Source organism: Schistocerca americana, chromosome 4 (genome assembly GCF_021461395.2).
Source record: "Schistocerca americana isolate TAMUIC-IGC-003095 chromosome 4, iqSchAmer2.1, whole genome shotgun sequence".
NCBI lineage: Eukaryota > Metazoa > Arthropoda > Insecta > Orthoptera > Acrididae > Schistocerca > Schistocerca americana.
The window spans coordinates 820,261,641-820,286,389 of record NC_060122.1 but is presented as its reverse complement, the minus strand read 5'-3'; the positions used below and the strand labels follow the sequence as shown (position 1 = coordinate 820,286,389).

General features: G+C 45.2%; 1 protein-coding gene across 1 annotated transcript in view; it reads left to right on the top strand.

The window, feature by feature from the left end:
• LOC124613828 (SEC14 domain and spectrin repeat-containing protein 1) overlaps nt 1-24,749 on the top strand; it is a 108,479-nt gene that overhangs the window by 5,734 nt on the left and 77,996 nt on the right. Inside the window, exon 2 of the mRNA XM_047142551.1 lies at nt 17,327-17,506. Coding sequence (XP_046998507.1) covers nt 17,327-17,506 — 180 coding nt within the window. The remainder of the gene's footprint in view (nt 1-17,326; nt 17,507-24,749) is intronic.

Genomic DNA, 24,749 nt, shown 5'->3' with positions numbered 1-24,749 from the left:
TGAAAGCTGGCTAAAGCTGGAGACAAGTTCAATCAAAATTTTTGCGAAGGACTTAACGGTTTTCATAAAGAATAGGTTAAACACAGTTGGCGGTGGCGTGTTTGTTGCTGTTAGAAGAAGATTATCTTGTAGCGAAATTGAAGTAGATAGTTCCTGTGAGTTAGTATGGGTAGAGGTCATTCCTGGCAACCAGAGAATTGGGTCCTTTTACCAACCTCCTAACCCAGATGTCACAATTGCCGGAAAGGTCAAAGAAAACTTGTCTAACTTCAAACACGTGCCCGACTCACACAATTATAGTTGTTGCTCGCTTCAATTTACCCTTGATATATCGGCGAAAATATATGTTTAAATCCGGAGATACGGATAAAACATCACCCGACATTGTGCTTCTTTGAAAATTATTTCGAGCAATTAGTTCATGAACGCCGTCGAACGGTAAACGCTTGTGAAAACACACTGGACCTATTAGCAAACAAATAATCCTGAGATAATAAGGAGCATCAAGGCGGATACAGGCATTAATGAACACGGGGTTGTCGTAAAGGGGCTGAATACAGTAACTCCGAAATCCTCCAAAAATGAAAGACAAATATACCCATTCAAAAAGCAGATAAAAATTCACTTGACGCCTTCCTGAGAGACTATCTCCACTCCTTCCAAATTAACAATACACGTGTGGACCAGATGTGGGTTGAATTCAAAGAAATAGTATCGACAGCGAATGAGAGATTTATACCAAATAAATTAAAAAACGACGGAGCTGATCCGCCAAGGAACACAAAATAGGTCAGAATATTGTCGCAGAAACAACGAAAAAAGCACGCCAAATTTAAACAGACGCAAGATAGGTGATTCTTTACAGAAGCTCAAAATTATCGCGGAATTTAGTGTGAGATGCTTGTAATAGTTTCCACAGTGAAACTTTGTCTCGAAACCTGGCAGAAAATCCAGAGAGATTCTGGTCGTATGTGAAGTATGCCAGCGTCAAAACACAATCAGTGCCTACACTGGGCGATAGCAATGGAAATAGAATCGAAGACAGTGCTGTGAAAGCAGAGTTACTAAACACAGCCTTCCGAAATGCCTTCACAAAAGAAGACGAAGTAAATATTCCAGAATTCGAATCGAGAACAGCTACCAACATGAGTAACGTAGAAGTAAATATCCTCGGAGTAGTGAAGCAGCTCAAATCACTTAGTAAAAGGAAGTCTTCTGGTCCAGATTGTATACCAGTTAGGTTCCTTTCAAAGTTTGCTGATGCATTAGCTCCAAACTTTACAAGCATATACAAGCGCTCACTCGACGAAGACCCGTATACAAGACTGGAAAGCAGCACAGGTCGCACCAGTATTCAAGAAAGGTAGTAGGTGTAATCCACTACAATCCCATATCATTAACGTCGATATGCAGCAGGATTTTGGAATATATATTGTGTTCGAATATTATGAATTACCTAGAACAGAACGGTCTATTGGCACACAGCCAACGCGGATTTAGAAAACATCGTTCTTCTGAAACACAACTATCTCTTTACTTACGCAAAATGTTGAGTGCTACCGACAAGTGATTTCAGATTGATTCCGTATTTCTAGATTTCCAGAAGGCTTTTAACGTGGTACCTCACAAGCGGCTTGAAATCAAACTACATGTTTATAGAATATCGTTTCAGTTATGTGAGTGGATTCGTGATTTCCTGATTTCCGAGAGGTCATAGTTCGTAGTAACTGACGGAAAGTCATCGAGTAATGCAGAAGTGATTTCCGGCGTTCTCCAAGGTAGTGTAATAGGCCCTTTGCTGTTCCTTATCTACGAGGGTTGGAACTTTAATAGTGGCAACTATTTATTTACAGCTCGTACAAAATAGATACGTGTTTCAAAGTTTTACTGACCTTCAAAGTAGTCACCAGCATTGTGTATAACCCGTTGCCAGCGATGTGGAAGTCGTAGGATACTCTTAGCAGTGCCAGTTGTGATGACAGTTCGAGCGGCGCGGTCTATTGCCCGACGAATTTGTAGCAGTTCTGTATCGAATTCCGTGAAGTGTTTCCTTCAAATTTAAATTGAGTTGAACTTATTACAGCTTAAGTCAGGAGACTGCAATAGGTGGTATAGCACTTAGCAGCCCTATCAGTCAAACAAATCAGTGACAGATTGAACTGTACGTGCTTGAGCATTGTCCTGCAAAATGGGCAGGTCCTGCAGAAAGTGTCATCATTCTGTCTCTGTCCTGTTGATTTTTGAAACACAACCTACGACCAGCATAGAGACAGAAGTGATGACACTTTCTGCAGGACCTGACCATCATTTTGCAGGACAATGATCAAACATGTACAGTGAAAGCTGTTACTGATTTGTTTGACTGATGGGGCTGCTAAGTGTTATACCACCTACTGCACTCCCCTGACTTAAGCCCTCTTAAGTTCAACTCAAAGATTCAACTCATAAGCTGCGTTTTATTGGCAGAACAGTTAAAAGATGCAACGGATTTACTGCAGAGACTGACTACAATACGCCTGTCCATCCACTTTTGGAGTACTGCTCCACAGTGTGAGATCCTTACCATACAGGATTAACGGAGTACATCGAGAAAATTCAAAGAAGAGCAGCATGTTTTGTATTATCGAGAAATAGGGGAGAGAGTGTCATAGACATGATACAGGATTTGGGATGGACGTCATTAAAACAAAACCGTTTCTCGTTGCGGCGGGCTCTTCTCATGAAATTTGAATAACCAACTTTCTCCTCCGAATGCGAAAACATTTTGTTGACGTCAGCCTACATAGGGAGAAACGATCATCAAAATAAAATAAGGGAAATCAGAGCTCGCACGGGAAGATATATGTGTTCGTTTTTTCCCCGCGCTGTACGAGGGTGGGTTAATAGAGAATGATTGTGAAAGTGGTTCGATGAACCCTCTACCAGGCGCTTAAATGTGATTTGCAGAGTAGATGTAGATGTAGACGTAGATGTACAGTTTCAAAATCCTCATTTATCTGCAGCAGGGCGGTTAATAATAAATAATATTTTGACTGACAACTAAGATGTTCGCTCAAGAAACACCAAACGGTGACAACGACATGTAGTGCTGTATAATATTAAAGTTAACACTTTCACGGTACCATTGGACTTGCTTCACTCCCTCTCTCCCTCCCCCCCCCCCCCCCTCTGTCTCTCTCTCTCTCTGTCTCTCTCTCTCTCTCTTTCAACCGAGAACGTATATTTGTTCTCTTTTTACCTTTTGCCTCCATTTGTGTGATGCTCTTCTAAGTTCCTACAGCTCATCTATCAGTCCCTAAACTTTTCCAAATTCCCAATAACGGACTTTGTGCACCGTAGTTTTGTCCTGTGCGAAGGGCTGAGTGAGCAAAGTATATAACGACACCCTTCTAATAGCGTCCGAATAGCATGTTGAGGGAACTCCAATGAAATGCACTTACCTTAGCATTATGTATCGCTCCGCTCACTGGAGGACTGGAGTCCAGCAAGAAAAGTTTGACCGATGGGACAATAGAACAAATGCAGGTTTTTAAAGGAAACCGCAACTTTGAAGCGTGCCGGATTCTTAAAAAACTATTTCCCCTGCTCCTGGCACCAAATCAAACAGAGCCAAATCCTGGTCCTGCCACATGGGTCTTGCATTTTTTTTTTCACCGCTCGCAGTATCCCCCCAAACGTCAGAATCCTTTACACCAGTTGCCGCAGCCAGTGGCCGTAAGGCACAGAGACGCGAATGCCAGGTGCCACCGCCACCGCGCCAGACACTTACGCCACAAGTAAGGCAAGCTGACGCCGAGTAATGACGTCGCAGCGCTGCTGTGATGGAATGCCGCCGATGATGCTGCCGTCTATGTGATGCAGTATGAAGGGCAATCTGATAGCGTCTCTGTAGGTCTTGTCGTGACAGAGGAAACAATGATATGGCAAAAATCGTCAGAAGAGATCTCCGATAGCAAGGTGAAAACAGAAAAGATGTTAAGATTTCATAAGGCAACAAAAACTTATTGAAATACGCCTTGAAATGTGCTGCTTCGTTAGACTGCACGAAACTCGTAGGACTGTAAAATTTTCTTAGTGCTAAATTAAAGCGTGGAAGGTCTGGGACTGATTGGTAGAGGGGACTGGAGTCAAAGCTTCCTTATAATCCCGTCACAAGTTCTGCTTTTATAAATCTGGAAAAAGGAGAAGAGGCAGAGAGACAATGAGTTAACAGTGAGGTGATTAGAGAAAAATCAGAAACTAAGACGTGGAAGGATTGGACAACAAATCTGTCGTGGCGTCAAAGCAGAGGAAACGCCAACCCTTTTCTCCAGTAATTGGGGGAGAGAACGAAACTCAAATCTGCGTGACCCAAGAGAATTTCGACTACGTTTCTCCTAAATCTACATCTACATCTACAGGGATACTCTGCAAATCACATTTAAGTGCCTGGCAGAGGGTTCATCGAACCACCTTCACAATTCTCTATTATTCCAATCTCGTATAGCGCGCAAAAGAATGAACACCTGTATCTTTCCCTTATTTTATCGTGGTGATCGTTCCGCACTATGTAGGTCGGTGTCAAACAAAATATTTTCGCATTCGGAGGAGAAAGTTGGTGATTGGAATTTCGTGAGAAGATTCCGTCGCAACGAAAAACGCCTTTCCTTTAATGATTTCCAGCCCAAATCCTGTATCATTTCTGTGACACTCTCTCCCATATTTCGCGATAATACAAAACGTGCTGCCTTTCTTTGAACTTTTTCGACGTACTCCGTCAGTCCTACCTGGTAAGGATCCCACACCGCGCAGCAGTATTCTAAAAGAGGACGGACAAGCGTAGTGTAGGCAGTCTCCTTAGTAGGTCTGTTACATTTTCTAAGTGTCCTGCAAATAAAACGTAGTCTGTGGTTAGCCTTCCCCACAACATTTTCTATGTGTTCTTTCCAATTTAAGTTGTTCGTAATTGTAATACCTAGGTATTTAGTTGAATTTGCGGCTTTTGGATTAGACTGATTTATCGTGTAACTGAAGTTTAACGAGTTCCTTTTAGCACTCATGTGGATGACCTCACACTTTTCGTTATTTAGGGTCAACTGCCACTTTTCGCACCATTCAGATATTTTTTATAAATCGTTTTGCAGTTTGTTTTGATCTTCTGATGACTTTATTAGTCGATAAACGACAGCGTCATCTGAAAACGACCGAAGACGGCTGCCCAGATTGTCTCCCAAATCGTTTATATAGATAAGGAACAGCGAAAGCCCTATAAAACTACCTTGGGAAACGCCTGAAATCACTTCTGTTTTACTCGATTACTTTCCATCAATTACTACGAACTGTGACCTCTCTGACGGGAAATCGCAAATCCAGTCACATAACTGAGACGAAATTCCATAAGCACGCAATTTAACTACGAGCCGCTTGTGTGGTACAGTGTCAAAAGCCTTCCGGAAATCCAGAAATACGTAATCGATCTGAAGTCCCTTGTCAATAGCACTCAGCACCTCATGTGAATAAAGAGCTAGTTGTGTTTCACAGGAACGATGTTTTCTAAGCCCATGTTGTCTGTGTGTCAACAGACCGTTTCCTTGGAGGTAATTCATAATGTTCGAAGACAATATATGTTCTAAAATCCTGCTGCATATCGACGTTAATGATATGGGCCTGTAATTTAGTGGATTACTCCTACTACCTTTCTTGAATATTGATGTGACCTGTGCAACTTTCCAGTCTTTGGGTACGGATCTTTCGTCGAGCGAACGGTTGTATATGATTGTTAGGAATGGAGCTAGTGCATCAGCATACTCCGAAAGGAACCTAATTGGTATACAGTCTGGACCAGAAGACTTGCTTTTATTAAGTGATTTGAGCTGCTTCACTACTGCGAGGATATTTACTTCTACGTTACTCATGTTGGCAGCTGTTCTCGATTCGAATTCTGGAATATTTACTTCGTCTTCTTTTATGAAGGCATTTCGGAAGACTGTGTTTGGTAAATCTGCTTTGGCAGCACTGTGTTCTATAGTATCTCCATTGTTATCGCACAGAGAAGGCATTGATTGTTTGTTGCCGCTAACATACTTCACATACAACCAGAATATCTTTGGATTTTCTTCCAGGTTTCGAGACAAAATTTCGTTGTGGAAACTGTTATAGGTGTTCCGCATTGAACTCCGCGCTAATTTGCGAGCTTCTATAAAAGATCGCGTCTGTTTAAATTTGGCATGTTTCTTTCGTTGTTTCTGCATCAGTGTTCTAACCCCGTTTTGTGTACCGAGGAGGATCAGCTCCGTCGTTTGTTAGTTTATTTGGTATAAACCTCTCAATTGCTGCCGATACTATTTCTTTGAATTTAAGCCACCTCTGGTGTACACTTATATTATTAATTTGGAATGAGTGGAGACTGTCTCTCAGAAAGGCGTCAAGTGAATTTTTATCTGCTTTTTTGAATAGGTATATTTTTCGCTTATTTTTCGAGGATTTGGAGATTACAATATTCAATCTCGCTACGACAACCCTGTGTTCACTAATCCCTACATCGGTTTTGATGCTGGTTTTAACTCAGGATTATTCGTTGCTAAGAGGTCAAGTGTGTTTTCACAACAGTTTACTATTCGCGTGGGCTCAAAACTAATTGCTCGAAATAATTTTCAGAGAATGCTTTTAGCACAATTTCGGATGATATTTTATGCGTACTTCCGGAATTAAACATGTATTTTCGCCAACATATCGAGGGTAAATTAAAGTCACCAGCAGCTATTATCTTATGAGTCGGGTACGTGTTTGAAATCAAACTCAAGTTTTCCTTGAACCTTTCAGCAGCTGTATAATCTGTACTGGGAGGTCGGTAAAAGGATCCAATTATTATTTTATTCCGATTGCCAACAATGACCTCTGCCCATGCTAACTCACAGGAAGTATCTACTTCAATTTCGCGAATGACAACTCTCTCAACGACCTGAACCATTCGATTCATTATATCCTAACGCAAAATGGTAAACCGCATAAACGCTGCTTCTAACGTATTTTCTTATTTCATCTTGTATAATTTTCGCTGCTGCAGCAATATTCTCTAAAATGTTTTAATCTGTCTTCGTAAATATTGATGTTTTGCAAGAACATTCAATAACCTGCTTGTTTCACTTGTTTACATGTAATACAAATTCTTTTATATGTAGCCCGTCCAATCGACAAAACAGTTATTTGGGGTCTTGCTAACTTGCAAACAGGAGAACTATGGTGTCTTCGAAACTTATTGTTATTTCTTACCCTTTTAATTTCATTTCGTTGACGAACGAGACTGTTTGTATTACTAAGGAGCTATTTCTTGCCACTGTTTTTCGACCCTAAAGTGTACTCTTGCGCAGTTTTAAGTTTCAGCTTGCTGGTTAAACTCAGAGGCACTGGACGCGCTTGTTGCTACAGACGCTTTTATGCTCTCCGCGATGAGACAAAAACGGCGGATCTCTGGCGCAGCTTCGAGGAAAGCGACGGGTAGAGACATTTTGAGCAGTGGAAGGAGCATATAGAGGCCTATACGAGCACAAATTGATCGTACTTCGAAACTGAACACTGTTACCTGTCCACATTTAATGAGTGTACAAATTCTCAGCATCAGTCTGGTATCTTTCGTGTCATACCCCTTAGTGTTAAAGAACTGGACCGACAGGCCTTTTACAGCCCTCTAGAAACGAATTTCTCTTTTTTTCTGTTTCATATCTCTGTTGGCACAAGTAATTTAAGAAATATGCGAATATAGATATGCAAGAAATGAAGATATCTACAGGACCAGGCAAAGTGGAAGAATGCCTGAAATAAAAAAGAATTCTGTTCTTCCATATCTAATGATGGTGAAGGACAGCAAGTTACCAAATGAATTTTCAGTCACGTTTGGTCTGCAGACAGTAAAAAAGAATCCAAGTAATAAAGGAAGCTACGGCAGGAATAGTTATAACAGAAGTCATAATACAAAATAAAACTAATATATATAGGAATTTATTAAAAAATTTCAATGGTACTCAAGAGAAGAAAACTGAAGAAAAATAAATGAAAGAATGAAGAGCTATTGGAAAGTGAGAAAGGAAGTGTAGCAGAGACGTAAAGGAATGCTTAATGCTGTTGAATCTGGTGCCTGGGCGGGGCAAAATTGAAAGAAGATGAAAAAAGGTGTTCTCATATACATTGTACAATACTGGCATAACTCTTCGCTGTTTCCATAGTCTTCTCGTAACTTTCGGCACTGTATTCCAGTTCAACAAGTGCAATGAAGTTATGGTGTTTACTATAAAAGGCAACTAGAACAATAATGAATTACGAGCGTGTAAAGGTCAATGCTGGGCTCACAAACGCTGTTTCTCTCATTGACATTCAAGATGAATCCCACTACTTCCCCAAGATACTGTGAATCCTAACACAAACGTTCACCTTAAGAGTACAGGACAGAAATGTCAATCGCAGATAGCAAAAAGTTTATGGATTACTTGAGACTCGTTCTGTCATTCAGCTGCTTTAAAACGTTAAGCAACTGGTTGATAGTAACAGATAATGGTGCCAGAATCACCTGCCGCCACACTCTGTGAAGTGGATGCCGGGAAATTGATGTAGATGTATACTGGTTACGTCGTGTTGGAAAAAAAATAAAAGAAAGATTGAAGGTCCGGCCAGAAAAAGTAGACTATAAAAATGTTTATCTGCAAAGTATCCTGTCACATTTGCCAAGCGACTAATGAAACAATCACACAATTTCTAATGAAAAATCAGAGAACCATTTGGTTGCCAAGTAAGGTAGTCCATTGAAAAGGTGATAAGACTGGTTTATAGATTTACTAGCTGAGTACCTGGTATTGCCCGGATATGTATTTATTCCAATCATCTATCAGTCCATCTCTCTTTCCATCTCCTCCTACCCCCCCCCCCCCCCTCTCGGTCCAGGTCAACCACTCCGCACTCTCTCTTCATCTCATCCTGCCCTTGCCTCTCCGCACTTGCTCTTCCACCCTCTCTCTGTCCATCCCCTCCTCTCTCTCTCTCTCTCTCTCTCTCTCTCTCTCTCTCTCTATCTCTCCACCACCACCTCCCCTACCTGTCCATTTCCCCCTTCCCCTGTCCCTGTCGATCTCGTCCTCAGTCCTTTGTCTGTCTATGTCCTCTTTCCCTCTCTGTGTTCACTCTCCTCTTCCCCATTTCTCTCACCACGTTAGCAGCCTAACCCCAATAGGGGGTTGCTGGTTTTATTCCGATAGTATTTATTTCCAGGTAGTAACTAATGTGTGTTGCAAGTTTGGTTGAAATCGTTCCTCGGTTTAGGAGGCGCTTTTTACCCATGCCTTTCCCCTCAAACGTCCACGTCACTTACTTGTAAGATATTCGATGTGTATTTCTTATGTATCTCTGTCGAATTTCGTTCGCCCTGCAGTTTCGTCTTCATGTAGCTGAATGTTTGTGACGTCGAATCTCCTGAACTATGAGTGGTAGAATACTATTATTTTGCACGTACAGCCAGTGGTGCATACGGCCACTGTCTGCGACATGTCTTGCGAACAGAGTTAGTACTAAATAAGTAGTAAATTAAAAGGTCGTGCTACATGTGGTGATTTCACTGCGCGAACAGAGAAAATACGTTAAGTGATGAACGTTTTTCCTTTCATCATTTTGTCGGGGGTGTCGGCAAGAAAAGTCTCGTAAATGTTTGACACTATGTGTAAAGTTGGTTGCAAGTGACTAACATCCAAACCTACAGATTTGAGACAGATCGCTACCAAACGTTGTGTACCGATAATCAACCAAAACACCGATTTATTTCGTGCTTTCTGCTGTCGTCCAGTAGAAGATGCGTAAACGGCAATTAAAAGTAACGCCAGAACTACGGGGTATAGGTAAAGCGTGTCTGCGGGGCATGACTGTGAAGACCTCTGGAGGTTGGAGTTGGCCTTTGGCTGTGCTGCGGTGAGGACGCGCTGTTTGTGTTCCTGCCGCGGAGCGAGCGCTCGTGTTTGTTTACATAGTACTCGGCCGTTTCGCGCGTGCCGTACTCAGCATATAGATCACTATGGCGCACCAATACAGAAAATCGACGCTCAAATTTACGTTCCGTAACGAATTTGCACGGCCCAAAGCACTCGAAGTCGAACGATTTCTACGAGAAGAAGTTAAAATCCCGGCTACCGACATTCTCGGCATTCACTTGTCCATTGTGAGTAGTATCGTATATGTCAAGATCATCAACGACGCAACATGTGAACGGATCCTTCGGGACACGAAACAGGGCCTCCGTTTCTGCCATGCTGATGGCAATGTGGGGACTGTGCACGTCGATTATTCTGGCATGGGACTTCGCACGATCAGAATTTTCGAACTTCCTTTCGAACTACCGGCGGAGGATGTCGTGACAGCGTTGCGCCCCTACGGCACGGTCCATGATCATATTGCGGAAAAATGGACGCAATTCCAGACATATCCGGTGCTGAACGGCGTCCGCCAGGTCCGAATAGAACTTAAAAGACATGTTCCTTCATATCTGAATATCGGTGGCTGCCGTGCCATCGTCATCTACGATGGGCAACCGAAGACCTGCTCTGGTTGTGGGAAGGAGGGACACCTCAGATCAGAATGTACGCAACGTCGAATCACTCAACTGCCGCCGGTTGAAGCGGACCCGCCATCGCAGCCGACGCTGCTTCCTGTGACTTATGCAGCAGCCCTCACGACAGCTACCACTTCACCACGACAGCCGGCATCCACTGTTGGGTCGCGGCTCCATGCTCGAATACAGGGCGATGATGACACACCCGTTCCACAAGCTACGGATTCAACTCCGATGCCGCCGCCCCCGTCGACGGATAACAACATACATGACGATAGCATGGCCGTAGAGTCGCTTATTGTGGCTACGGCTGCCTTTGTGCCGGAACGTCGTGAATCTTTGCCATCGTCTGACACAGAAGGACACACCAGGAAGCAACGCTCTCCGAAGCGACGGAAGCGGAGGCGTAGAGCAACTTCCGAACGGGATGCGACACAGCCTCCAGAGGATGACGATTCCACCTTCAATGACGACGCTACCACAGAGGCAGCCGCCATCTGTTGCAGTGTGGCACGATCGAACGAAACTGAGGACAAACCACATCTTCTACAGTGGCAAAATCGGATGCCGAGATGCAGGACAGATGCTGCCCACCACCTTCTGGAGTGCATGCACCCATGCCGTGTCCTGAGAAAGCTAGGGAGGCCGATCTCGCTTTCAGTTCCCCGACGTGGGCGGATGACCACGACGACGACGGAACCATGCAAGTTACGCCAACAGGGCCCACGGCATTGGCGCCAGCTCTCTAGAAAGGACTGCAGGTGAGGTTTGAGGGGATGCGGAGGTGTCAATGCAGTCAGAAGCGTCATAGGTAATTCCAGGCTTAATGGATAACTTAACACCTGCGGTTCGGCAACAAGCTTATCGTATCGCCACGCTTAACCTCAACACGATACGAACGGCAGTGAAGATCCAGTTGCTGCGTGAGATGCTTCTTTCTTCGGATGTTGACATTGCCCTGTTGCAAGAAGTATATATAGCGGCCCTCCCCGTTTTCTACGGTTATGTGACATATGTGTCACCGGCGGACCGGAATGGCAGCGGTACGGCAATACAGTGCGCGGCGGAATTGCCATCGAAGAAGTGACTTACCTTCCGTCAGGAAGGGGGCTGGCGATCACAGCACTGGGCACGCGCACCATTAACATTTACGCTCCATCAGGAACTGACCAACGCCGCGAACGATCGCTGTTCTACTCGGAGGATATCGCCCCTCTCTTTATCAGCCGCTTCGAGCAATATATCTTCGGCGGCGATTTTAACTGTGTGCTCCACCCCAAAGACCAAGTCCCACATTTCTCGACTTGTCAAGAACTTCGGCTCCTGGTTCGAGATCTGCTTCTCACCGACACGTGGGAGACAGTGCACGGTGACCGTCCCGGGCCGACATACCTTACTAGTCACTCTGCCAGTCGCCTAGACCGCATTTATGTCTCACGAGCTCTAGCGCCGGGAGTATTGGACGCCGAACGTTGGCCGCTTGCCTTCTCCGATCACAGCGCTTTCATATGCACACTCACTCTACAACAGCAGCGGATATGGCGCAGCCGAGGACCCTGGAAGCTGAATGTGGCACATCTTCAAGCCCCGGAATGCCGTCAGATTATCGCCAACACATGGTTGGATTGCGAACGCCGTCTTCCCCGATACCCATCGACTCTAGCATGGTGGGTGGACTGTGCAAAACCAGCTTTTCAGCGTGTGCTAACGGAATTCGGAAAGGATATCGCAGCTTGGCATCGTCACACATTGGACTTTTATTACACGATGCTTCGCGAACTCGACAGCCAACCACCATCTCCAAACCGACAGATGGAAAGCCGCCGAATTAAAGGTAAAATATTGTCCCTTACGAGGAAACGTTTGGAGGGGGTCGTAGTGCGATCGCGACGTCAAGACCGAGTGGAAGGAGAAAACCCGTCTATGCATCACATCGTGCTCGACAGCCGCCGACGCCGACAGCAGCTGATCACGGACCTCGTTTTGCCAGGTGGTAGGGTCGTAATGACTCAGGCGGCGGTTACAGAAGCCTTCTCGGATCACTATCGCCGGTTTTACGACGAGGTGAATACAGAGGACGAGGAAGCGAACGATCACGACATACCGCAGCACGTGTCGCACACCCTCGACAATGCAGCAGCGGCGACGCTGTTAGGTGGAATTACACGAGACGACATCGAGGACGCGCTTAACAAGGGAGCACTCAACAAATCTCCCGGGCCAGACGGACTGCCGCTCGAGTTTTATCGTACTTTCCGCGATCTCATGATGCCCCGATGGATCATCATGTACCAGGAACTGATGACCCCCGGTTCCCACGTGCCACCTGCATTCGTGGAAGGTCTCCTTATACCGATACACAAGCCTTCCAGAGGTCGGACGGTCGAGGGCTACAGGCCAATTACAATGCTCAACTCGGACTATAAAATCTTCGCCCGACTACTCGCCAGCCGCATAAAGAAGGTTCTGCCCCTACTCCTCTCAATGGAGCAAACGACACAGGGCGGAGTGACCAACATGCAAACGGCAACTAGTGAATGCAGGGATTTAATAGCCATCGCCACATCCTGTCGCCTTCGAGCTGCTCTGATTTCCATTGATTTCGACCACGCCTTCGACAGAGTTCACCACAAGTTCCTCCTGTCCGTTATGACCCGCATGGGCTTCCTGCCTGACTTTCTCGACATTTTTCAGCGCCTTTTCCTTGGGGTTGCATCCCGCGTACTGGTGAATGGAGGGATTGCGGGTCCCTTTCCGATCCGACGGTCAGTTCGCCAAGGATGCCCACTCTCCATGATCCTTTACGAGATCGGATTCGAACCACTTGTCGGAGGGTTGAAACATAGGCTCTCGGGCATGTCATTGAGGGATCACACCTTTCACTGCAGGATATATGCTGATGACCTTCTATCACTTGTCCGATCTGGTGACGAGGTACGCTCCGTGATACAATGGATCAATCGCTATGGTTTGGTAGCGGGCAGCCTCATGAATGTGGCCAAGTCGGCAGCGATGCCCATTGGGAGAGGTCTACAGGAGGACGCTCTAGCCCCCCCTCCCACTAGTTAACAAGATCCGGTTCTTGGGCATAACATTTACACAGGATGTGCGCCGCACGGCTGCCATGAACTATGCACGATTACTACAGACAATAAGCACAGAAGTTCGCCGGAACTTACTTCGACGGATGGACCTCCTACAGCGTGTGGAATACCTCAACCTTCACGTGGCAACTAAGATGATCCACATGGCCCAGGTCCTACCGATATCTACAGCGATGGCACACAGACTGCAAGCAGCGTTTGGATATTACCTTACCGCCGGACACCTATTCAAAGTCCGCTACGAAACACTCACCCTCCCTCCGCTTGATGGCGGACTGGGACTTATAAATGTACGAGCGAGGGCTACAGCATTATACTTGTGCACAATGATGAAATTGTGGACCCACAAAGATGCTTCCCTTACGGGTCGTCTGTTAGAGGAATTGCTGCCGGCGTCTCTTCCGCCACCTGCCACGGTTGCGCACATTACACCCTCCTCTCGCACCTCTCGGCATTTATTCTTTATAGTTACGTGCATGATGATGATGATGATGATGTTTGGTTTGTGGGGCGCTCAACTGCGTGGTTATCAGCGCCCGTACAATTATCCAATCTTTGCTCAGTCCAATTTCGCCACTTTCCTGGATGATGATGAAATGATGAGGACAACACAAACACCCAGTCATCTCGAGGCAGGTGAAAATCCCTGACCCCGCCGGGAATCGAACCCGGGACCCCGGGCTCGGGAAGCGAGAACGCTACCGCGAGTTACGTGCACCCAGACCTTCCCAACACTCGCACTCCCAAGGCGAGAGACTTTTACAGACTGCTGCTAAGGTCCATCCCTCGCAATGTGATTGAGAGGAAGAGCCCTACGACCCTATGGCCTGCAGTGTGGAGTGCTGTCCAGAAGTCGTTCCTCCCCACGTGGGTACGAGCCGCGTGGTACCAGGTGGTGAACGGGAAGATCGTAACACGTCAAAGGCTGCACGCTATTGGGATGACGGATTCCCCCCTCTGCCCACGTTGCCACCTCGTGGATACTGATGAACACCGTTTAACATGTGGATCGGCGTTAGAGGTATGGCTGCTAGTGCAGAAGATCCTCGCCTGCTATCTACGTATCGCGCCTCGCACAATTGAGCCACGGCTCCTCCTTTGTCCAGAGGATACTTATTTCCCACCTGCGAGGACTCATGCTCTCACATGGTTTAAAGGCATGTCCATATACTACCTCTTTCGAAATCATGAGAAGATGGTACTTGATTACTGGCAATTTCTCCAGGACAGTCACAGCACACTTAAGTGTACACCCCGGTACCGACAACTATTTGCCAACTATTTGCGCAGTGTCTTCGATAACCCCCCTCACAGTTGGGGAGTACCGGGCAGAGGATGACCGCCGACATGGGGCTCCACACGCTGCGAAATGTTGTACCAATTTGGAACATGGAATCTGTACGCAGATGGGCCATGCACATGTAATGGCGTGCGGGATTTGGTTACATTTTTTTTCTTTATTATCTATCATCACACTATTGGTTTCAAATTCTATTTCATAGTTTAGAAGGAACTCTTGTTCTGTTGTTGCTACGGATGTACATTCTCATTTTGTTTGTCGTAACTGAAAGACGCCTTTTTCCATCTATATAAAAAAAAGGTTGGCAGAGGAAAAAATTTAAAAAAAAAAACAAAAAAGAAAAAGAAAATATATAAAAAAAGGATGGTAGAGCACTTGCCCGCGAAAAAAAAAAAAAAAAAAAAGAGGCGGAGTTGGTAGAGCGTCAAATCGTCGTGCCGAAGGTCGCGAGTTCGAGACGTACTGATTGCGAATTTTTTTTATAGTTTACGCATGAAATTGTTATATGGGAGAACATTTTCCTGACATGTAAAATCACATTTCGGAGTTTGTAACAATATTAGTTTGGCAGTCTGCTTTCGCTTCGTTAGCTGAAAGTAGCAACTTATAGAGTAAATTTTTATTAAGAAAAAGTCTGGTAAAGGATTGACATTATGTGTAAAGTTGATTGCAAGTCACTAAGCGCTCTCACGCACAAATACTGGATGGACATTGTCTGGCTGTTTGTGAGAAATGAGAGTAGTGAACAATAATACACTACTGGCCATTAAAATTGCTACACCACGAAGATGACGTGCTACAGACGCGAAATTTAACCGACGGGAAGAAGATGCTATGATATACAAATGATTAGCTTCTCAGAGCATTCACACAAGGTTGGCGCCGGTGGCGACACCTAGAACGTGCTGACACGAGGAAAGTTTCCAGCCGATTTCTCATACACAAAAACAGCAGGTGACCGGCGTTGCCTGGTGAAACGTTGTTGTGATGCCTCGTGTAAGGAGGAGAAATGCGTACCATCACGTTTCCGACTTTGATAAAGGTCGGATTGTAGCCTATCGCGATTGCGGTTTATCGTATCGCGACACTGCTGCTCGCATTGGTCGAGATCCAGTGACTGTTAGCAGATATGGAATCGGTCGGTTCAGGAGGGTAATACGGAGCGCCGTGCTGGATCCCAACGGCCTCATATCACTAGCAGTCGAGATGACAGGCATCTTATCCGCACGGCTGTAACGGATCGTGCAGCTACGTCTCGATCCCTGAGTCAACAGATGAATAGATGGGGACGCTTGCAAGACAACAACCATCTGCACGAACAGTTCGACGACGTTTTGCAGCAGCATGGACTATCAGCTCGGAGACCGTGGCTGTGGTTACCCTTTACGCTGCATCACAGACAGGAGCGCCTGCGATAGTGTACTCGACGACGAACCTGGGTGCACAAATGGCAAAACGTCATTCTTTCGGATGAATCCAGGTTCTGTTTACAGCATCATGATGGTCGCATCCGTGTTTGGCGACATCACGGTGAACGCACATTGGAAGCGTGTATTCGTCATCGCCATACTGGCGTATCAGCCTGTGTGATGGTACGGGGTGGCATTGGTTACACGTCTCGGTCACCTCTTGTTCGCATTGACGGCACTTTGAACAGTGGACGTTACATTTCAGATGTGTTACGACCCGCGGCTCTACCCTTCATTCGATGCCTACTGTACCCTACATTTCAGTAGGATAATGCACGACCGCATGTTGCAGGTCCTGTACGGGCCTTTCTGGATACAGAAAATGTTCGACTACTGCCCTGGTCGGCACATTCTCCAGATCTCTCACCAACTGAAAACGTCTGGTCAATGGTGGCCGAGCAACTGGCTGGTCACAATACGCCAGTCACTACTCTTGATGAACTGTGGAATCGTGTTGAAGCTGCATGGACAGCTGTACCTGTACACGCCATCCAAGCTCTGTTTGACTCAATGTCCAAGCGTATCAAGGCCGTTATTACGGCCAGAGGTGGTTGTTCTGGGTACTGATTTCTCAGGATCTATGCACCCAAATTGCGTGAAAATGTAATCACATGTCAGTCCTAGTATAATATATTTATCCAATGAATACTCGTTTATCATCTGCATTTTTTCTTGGTGTAGCAATTTTAATGACCAGTAGTGTAGATACGTGTACCAAGTGTGGTTGAAATCGATCCAGTGGTTTAGAAGATGTGGAACATATTTGCGTAGACTTTTGTTGCAATATGTACGGATACGGGCAAAGTTGCCTTTATAAACTAGTACACGTAAACGCTCTGATACGTTGTCACTGTGAGGTGACGGTGAGGTGTTGCTGTGTGGTGTGCAGGAGACGTACGGGCTGTACGCGGAGCTGCTGCACCGCATCGACTCGCTGCCGCGCTGCCCGGACGACCTGCGCGCCCAGCGCCGCTTCATGGACTTCGCCTGCCGCTCGTTCGCCTCGCGGCTGGAGCGCCGACGCAACGTCCTCATCACCGCCCAGAGGTTCTCCAGGCTCGCCGGAGAGGTGCGCCACTCGTCACGTAACGCTGCCCGCCGAATATACCGCAGGCTGCACTCTACTCGTGTCGACTGTTTATAAGACGTTCATAGTCGAGTTCAGAATACACATTCCGCAAAATCGATCACATCTACATAAACTGATGACAGGAAACGTCACAACTTCCCATACAACAGCGTGATGGTCCACCTCTGAATCGCAGTTCACAGCAGCCATTCTTCGCCGTAGCCGATTCCCGTAAGAGTTCGGGCACTGTTAGTGCATTCGCACAGAAGAAGATGGTCAAGTGGCCGGTGAGCCTTAACTATATATATACTAAGATGGTATCGAGTAATGATTATAATGGGCAGACGCACTAAGAATGTAGTTGAGAATGTGGGTTTCGCGGGAGGCGTGCCAGAGATAAATCCCTGCAGTCGCGCTATCCTCTGTGTCCTCGGTGGCTCAGATGGATAGAGCGTCTGCCGTGTAAGCAGGAGATCCCGGGTTCGAGTCCAGGGCGAGCACACATTTTCATCTGTCCTCGTTGACGTATGTCAACGCCTGTAAGCAGCTAATCGTGTTCATTTCATTGTAATTTCATTCTAACGAGCTGCATGGTCACCGATGGTGTCTGTTCTTTCGGACATGTGCGAAAGGACAGATACCATCTTAGTATATATACTTCTATGTGAGTTCACTGTCGTACTCTTCAACCCACTGACGCATTATTCTCGCGTTGCGGCACAGACAGTGATCCTGCTGAGAGATGCCATCCCCGTCGTGGAAGACTTCCAGCACAAAGGGATGCAGGTAGACCGCGCGCTCCTTGGCTGTCACGGTGCCTTCCATTACTACTACAGGTCCCGTTGAGGCCCACGTGAATGTTCCCCACAGCATAATCCTGCCTCCACCAATCTGTGCCCGTGGCGTTCGTTGCGTATATTTCGACCAGTCGTTCATCTGGATCACGGCGTATCCGAACAAGAAACGTAATCCACCGTACCAGGCAACCCGTTCCCACTGATATACGGTCCTCTCTCGACGATCCCGAGCTCAGTGTCGGCAGACGTGCCACAGATCGCCGCCTGTGCTGCTTTACAGAGCGTCCAGCCCACCACCTCCATGTTCCGTGATGAGGCGTCGACATTCAACACTTCGCCTGTGCGTGATTCCACCGCCCTTCAGCCACTTTCCACGAATAGTCAGGGCAGCAATACGTGGACAGACGGCCAGTTTCATCGTTCCCTAGCTGCTTGCTCCTGGACGCCAGGCCATAACAATCTCTTTTTTGTCAAATTCTGTTATATCAGTACACTCCTCCATTTGTGTTCTGTGTCATCGCTAAAATAATTTCCCCGTTTCTCTCTGATCCGCTTATGCAAGGTGTTAAACAAAAAAGTATTTCGTATATTGGGAGGAGGTAGTATGGACCCAAAAAAGAGGAAAAGGCCAGTAAACATTGGCCCTATCTTAAGTGCTACGAGGCTTGTTCAACTTTGTTTCTGTAAAACGCACCTCTTTCACTACGACCTACAGAATGCAACAAACAATTGAGTGAACAGTTGAGAACACGTTACTCTAATGTACAACAGCAGACCTTCCAGTGTAATCTGCTTGCTATCAAACACGACCTACGCTCCTCGGCCATCGGTAAAGGAGGTCCTCAATATGGTGACCATTCATAGCAAGGCATGTTTCCGTCCGAAGTCGTGGGGCAAACTCCAGGTCCCTTACACATGCGCTGGCAGGTACTGATGACTTGTTGCTGCGGTGTTTCTACACCAGTAATGAGGCTTGCTTACACCTAAATTTTCAAGTGGCACAACAACCAAAAACGCAACGAACTAGCATGTTTGACCTCTCCAACCAATTTGTTGCCCCTTAAATGTCCATGCATAAACCACGTCTCCAGCTGTCGTTGGTATGGTACCTTCTCTACCAGAACAGGCAAGTCGTTTGATAGGAACTGACGATACCTCGCACCTGTCAACCTGTTTAGCTGTTTAGTACTGTGTAAGGTGCTATTGGTCCATCGCCAGTAACTCCCCCCCCCCCCCCCATACATTAATTGAAAATTGGCGCTGATCGCTCGTTTCTTCAACAGCGTGTGCATTTGCAGCACCTGACTCATGTTGGTGATGAAACCTGACAGTCCTATCTAGCCGGAAACCAGCCTCGTCTGCCAACAGTATCATTGTTGTCAAGAATGGATCGTCACCAAATATTATCAACAGCCCTTGGTAGTACTGCAGTCTCGAAGGCTGTTGATATGGCTGAAGGGCTTGGACACGCTGTACATGATTTGGATACAGCAGAACTATTCATGCAGGATCGTCCAAAGCAGAGGATGATTAACCCTGATAGGTGCTGAAATTCTACATACACCATCTCCAGCATCTTCTTCCACTTCTTGCAGTGCCTGCTCCTCCACGACGGGAGTCCAAATTGTGCCAAGTTTGCCACAGTCCGACGTTGTTTGAGCTACTTAACCATAGTCTGCTAGTCGCTGGAAAAGACGTCTGAATAAATGTGCACACAGTACCCTGCACTCTGGATATTTTTCACCAGACAGAACACAGCTTGGACGCTTGCTTTCATTTGCCAGACCATAACAGAATATCGTGTCTACCACTTCCCGTGTGGAATAATAGACTTCCAATATGCTGGTAAGTGCAATGTTAAGATTAAAATGTAAAAGTATTTCACAACTTATCAAAACACAAACTGGTTTCATTCGAACTAGTGTAAGCACTGCACATACAGATAGCTGTGAAGACGGTTTACCATAACAGTGCTAACAGATGTTTACTGCATGCTTTATCCGTGGACTACAATAGAGTAACAGAGGAATGTGGCCCTATTTGCTTACTGTGGATCGTTCGTAATAACAAACAGCTCTCAGTAGAAGAGATGTGTTTCACAATGGCGAAGATGAACAAGTGCTCATAGCTCTTAAGGTATGCACTGTAGAGCGCATATTTACTGGACTTTTTTTCTTCTCTTGGGCCACCATACCAACTCCAAAAAGGTCGTATTCCTCTCTTTTAACACCCTGTACGCTTTTTCCCTGCCACGTCACGAGCCCACAGCGCCACCAGATGGCACTCAGCTTCGCGGTGGGCTAGAGAGCCTGTATAGCGAGAGAGTGGCCAACCGGACGATACGGCGGCCATTTTTCTGCCAAACTGCGGGTGGGACTTTTGAATGGCCAGCAGTGGAGTAGTGGCGCACACACTCACCGAATCAAAAGCACAAGACAATATGGCGAAATCATTCGTTAAATGCCTTTCTTGCAGCTATAATATACTCATAGTAGCCTACTACGTACAGCAGAGGAAAATTTGATACAGTGGCTGTAAAACTTATTCGTTACTTGCATTTATCTCCTTTAAAGTTCGTTTACTAGACATATTGCATTGAAAGTAACGTAAATAAAAAAATATAGTGTATAGCATTTGTTTTGAATCGGAAGTGCATAACGCTAAAGATTTAACGTACCTGTATTACGTCAGATGAATGAAAGTCGTAAGCAGTTGTTTACTTGTGACATGCAAAAAGTGTGAGACGTATTAGTACTTTTTGTCACGTCTTTAAACTTTTTGCACGTCACAAGTAAACAAATGCTTACGAATTTCTTTCATATATATAGAATACCTCTGGTAGATAACAAACGAAAAAGATTACAAAAATCAGGTAATGTTAAATGTAGGCTACCGTAATAACAACCAAATATAACAAGAAAACTTCCGTATCCCTTCTACCCCACAGTAAGTAGGCCTATTAAAAACTGTCTTCAAGAGTACCTACAATTATTGACTACGAATAATGTTTCAGCAACCACGACAACTGCGGAAAACGTGCTTACAACTTGCCTACGTCAACAGTCAGGCAATAACACTGAAACCAAAATAATGCCTAGCGTTCTGATTCGGAACGAAATAAAGTTTGACGCTATAAAGTCGAATGAGCATGGCACTACAATTAAAGGAACTTTCCGTTTCCAGCAAGGACTGTCAGATGTTGGCTTCAGAAAAGCTTCTGATGCCACCAGTATGCACGCAAACGCTAATTACGTACTAAAAACGATATACAACTATATCGAACATTCATGCACAACGCATAACAAGTCTATCAGTAATTCAGATACCTCTTAATCGTTTCCAAAAGTCCTCTGAACTTCAACTCAAAAGCACGGCCAACATAGGAAGCGCGAGAGACGTTTGGCAGAAAAATGGCACCAAAGCCAATCAACCAACCACGGGCAACTTCACCTATTGCCTCTCTCTCTGTATACAGGCTCTCTACGGTGAGCAGCGGTCGCAATGTTTTGGCTCGTCAGTGTATATCGATTAAATGGAAAAAAATGTCCATGCGTGGACAGCTGACAACCACTGGCTTCCTGCCATACTACTAGCCACATAGGTAGAATCACGTAAAGTTGTACGGCAGAATACCATTGTTATGGCTATTCATGCATGGACGTACTTTATCAGGAATATAAATATGTTACTGGTTTCCCAGATACATTTTCTCGTAGAAAGTGCATTCAAGAATCGATCACGTATGTTGTGTCAGTAATCAACATCAATAGACTGCAGCGTAAGAATGTCGGTAGCCTTTCAGATTGTATTGTGGCTGCGTTCCTTCGAGATCCCATTGTTCACAGCGATGGACCAATTAAACTAAATAACTACTTTATTTATTTAGTTTCTTTAATGATGTCAATATTTGCACCCATTTTTCCTGATTAGATACTTCAGTTATGTTTATCACGTAGACAGGAACAAATGTTACCCGTGTTTTGCAACCGTATATTTATTTGGTTTTAACCAGTTTGAGTTACATGTAATTGTTTGGAATATAGTCATCGGCCTATGATGAGCGTCCATGGCTCACCACTTGGACACATAGGAAGGGTGCAGGTTACGATATGTCACGCGCTCACTCTGCTTCCTATAAAACTCTCGTGTCCATTGAGCCACGTTAGTCTTGTTAACATATAACTCGGACCTTTGATATATTTTCACAATAATGCCCCGATCTGCTGGGGCTGCATGTGTGTGACTGATACTTGGTATCTCTGTGACCCGTACCAGTTCAGTAAGCGTGTGGACAATTCAATTTTTACAACTTTAACTTTACTCCTGCTACAAGGCGAATGAAGATATATGAAAAAGCTCGTGAAGCATATCATTGATTTTTATTCCATTTTACCATTACTTGAGTGTAATGTGTTGCTGTGTTGGTTCATTTTCAACTGTTTGAAAAGTCTTCAGCGTGTGGCACATGTAACGTACCGAAAACTGTGTGGAACAGAGTTTTTATAAATTACCGTTCACATCGAATGAGTTCGTCTCCTTAATATATGTCTGATTTAGACTGTTCCCTCTATTCAAGCTGGTACTTGTCCGTTTTCGAGCTGCAGTTCTCTCATTTCACCAAAGGCACGAAGAGTTGACATCCCTGACTTGCCAGATTGAGGCTTGCTTGAAGTCTCGTCCTCTCACGCCACTGTCTTGCAATCCTACTAATCCCCAAGCCCTCACCCCAGGTCATTTCCTGAGTGGAACCGCAATCACATGCATCGCTCAGCCAGATCCAGGTACAGCCAACCTGAGCTTGCTCATAAGGTGGGAACTACTGCAGCAAGGCTTCCAGATCTTTTGCCGGCGCTGGTCATCTGACTGCCTGTATCATCTGCAGCAGCGGGCCAAGTGGATGGTCCCTAGTCAGAATGTGCAACCTGGTGCATTGGTCATAGTAAGAGAAGATAACCTGCCACCCTTATGTTGGAAGCTGGCCGTCATTGAAAAGTCAACGTTGCCGTGACACTGTACTCCTTCCCCGTGTATGTCTTTTCTGGAGTGTATTCGGCCCTGAAGTCATTTTCAAAGATGACAATGCACTACCGCGTCGAAGAGCGCAGGTGGGGGAGGTGTGGAAAGACGTGTCATTGAATAGACGTGTCATTTCTGTTCGTGTCATTGCGCATTTCATTCACTTACCTTCTGCAGTACACTGTAGCTTTTCTTTCTATGTACGCTCCAAGTTTTGTCGAGTTATGTTACTTGCTAATGACAGTCGTGCCAAAGTTACTTTCATCCTTTAAGTTTAGCACATCAGTGTATTTTCGATAAGTTCCGACTCCAAACATTGGCGGCATGAGGATGCGACGCAATCAGCATATTAAAAATGAAAACCTTACGCATACCAGTAATGGTAATAAATTTTCCAGCTTTAGATCACAAATGCTGAATGAATATACTAAGTCAAGCACACTACTGCACGTGCATCCTTTCATCAGTTGTTCCCCTTTCAGTGTATTCTCACTTCAAAATTGTAGAATAACTTACAAAGAAGTTCCAGTGCAACCTACAATCTCAACAGAATGCAAAGCGTTGTAGTTTTACGAGAGCGTTCTGAAAAATAAGGCCTCGGAATTTTTTATGTGAAAACTCTTTAAGTTTTTTAAAATAAACAAACGTTATTGACATTCTACATCTTTATTCTTCATGTCTGCATATTTATTTCTCATAATAGTCACCCTAGCGAGATATTTTCACTGTAGAATGTTTGACTTTGTTGACAACCAGAAACTCGTCTTTGCTTAAACTTCACTAACGAAACGAAGTCCTCGAAGGCGTTCTTTAAGTTTTGGAACAAGATGAAAATCGGATGGGCCAAGTCAGAACTTTATAGAGGATGATGGATGACAATGAACGCAAGACGTCGGATTGTTCCACATGTGGCAGTGCTCGTGTGTCATGCAGAAGGAGGGGGTGCTCCTTGTGTGAACGACCTCTTCGAGTTCGAAACTCGATTACGGCACGCTGTTTCTCAAGCACCGACAACTTATGTTACACGCCGCCATGTTATACCCTTTAGCAGCAGAGGGCGACAAATATGCAGACATTAACAGTAAAGACGTACAATGTTAATAATGTCTGTTTTATTTAAAAAGCATTAAGAGTTCTCATATAAAAAATCCGGAGGCCTTACTTTTCAATACGCCGTCGTATAATAAAGAAAGTGGAACAGAAATTGAACACAGGAAGTGAATTGTACAAAGACTTTCATTTCAGATGGCGGTTGCTTTCCAGGTACTGTAACTGACTTAGAATTTAGAACCTTCATTTTATGCCTTATTACACGTTTCGTACTGATTCACCAACAATTGTCTCTCACTGAGCCAGTTAAGGAGGTAGAGAAATATACTGCTGTTAAGAACGTAGCAAGAAACAAAATGAGTATTGTGTACACACATTTC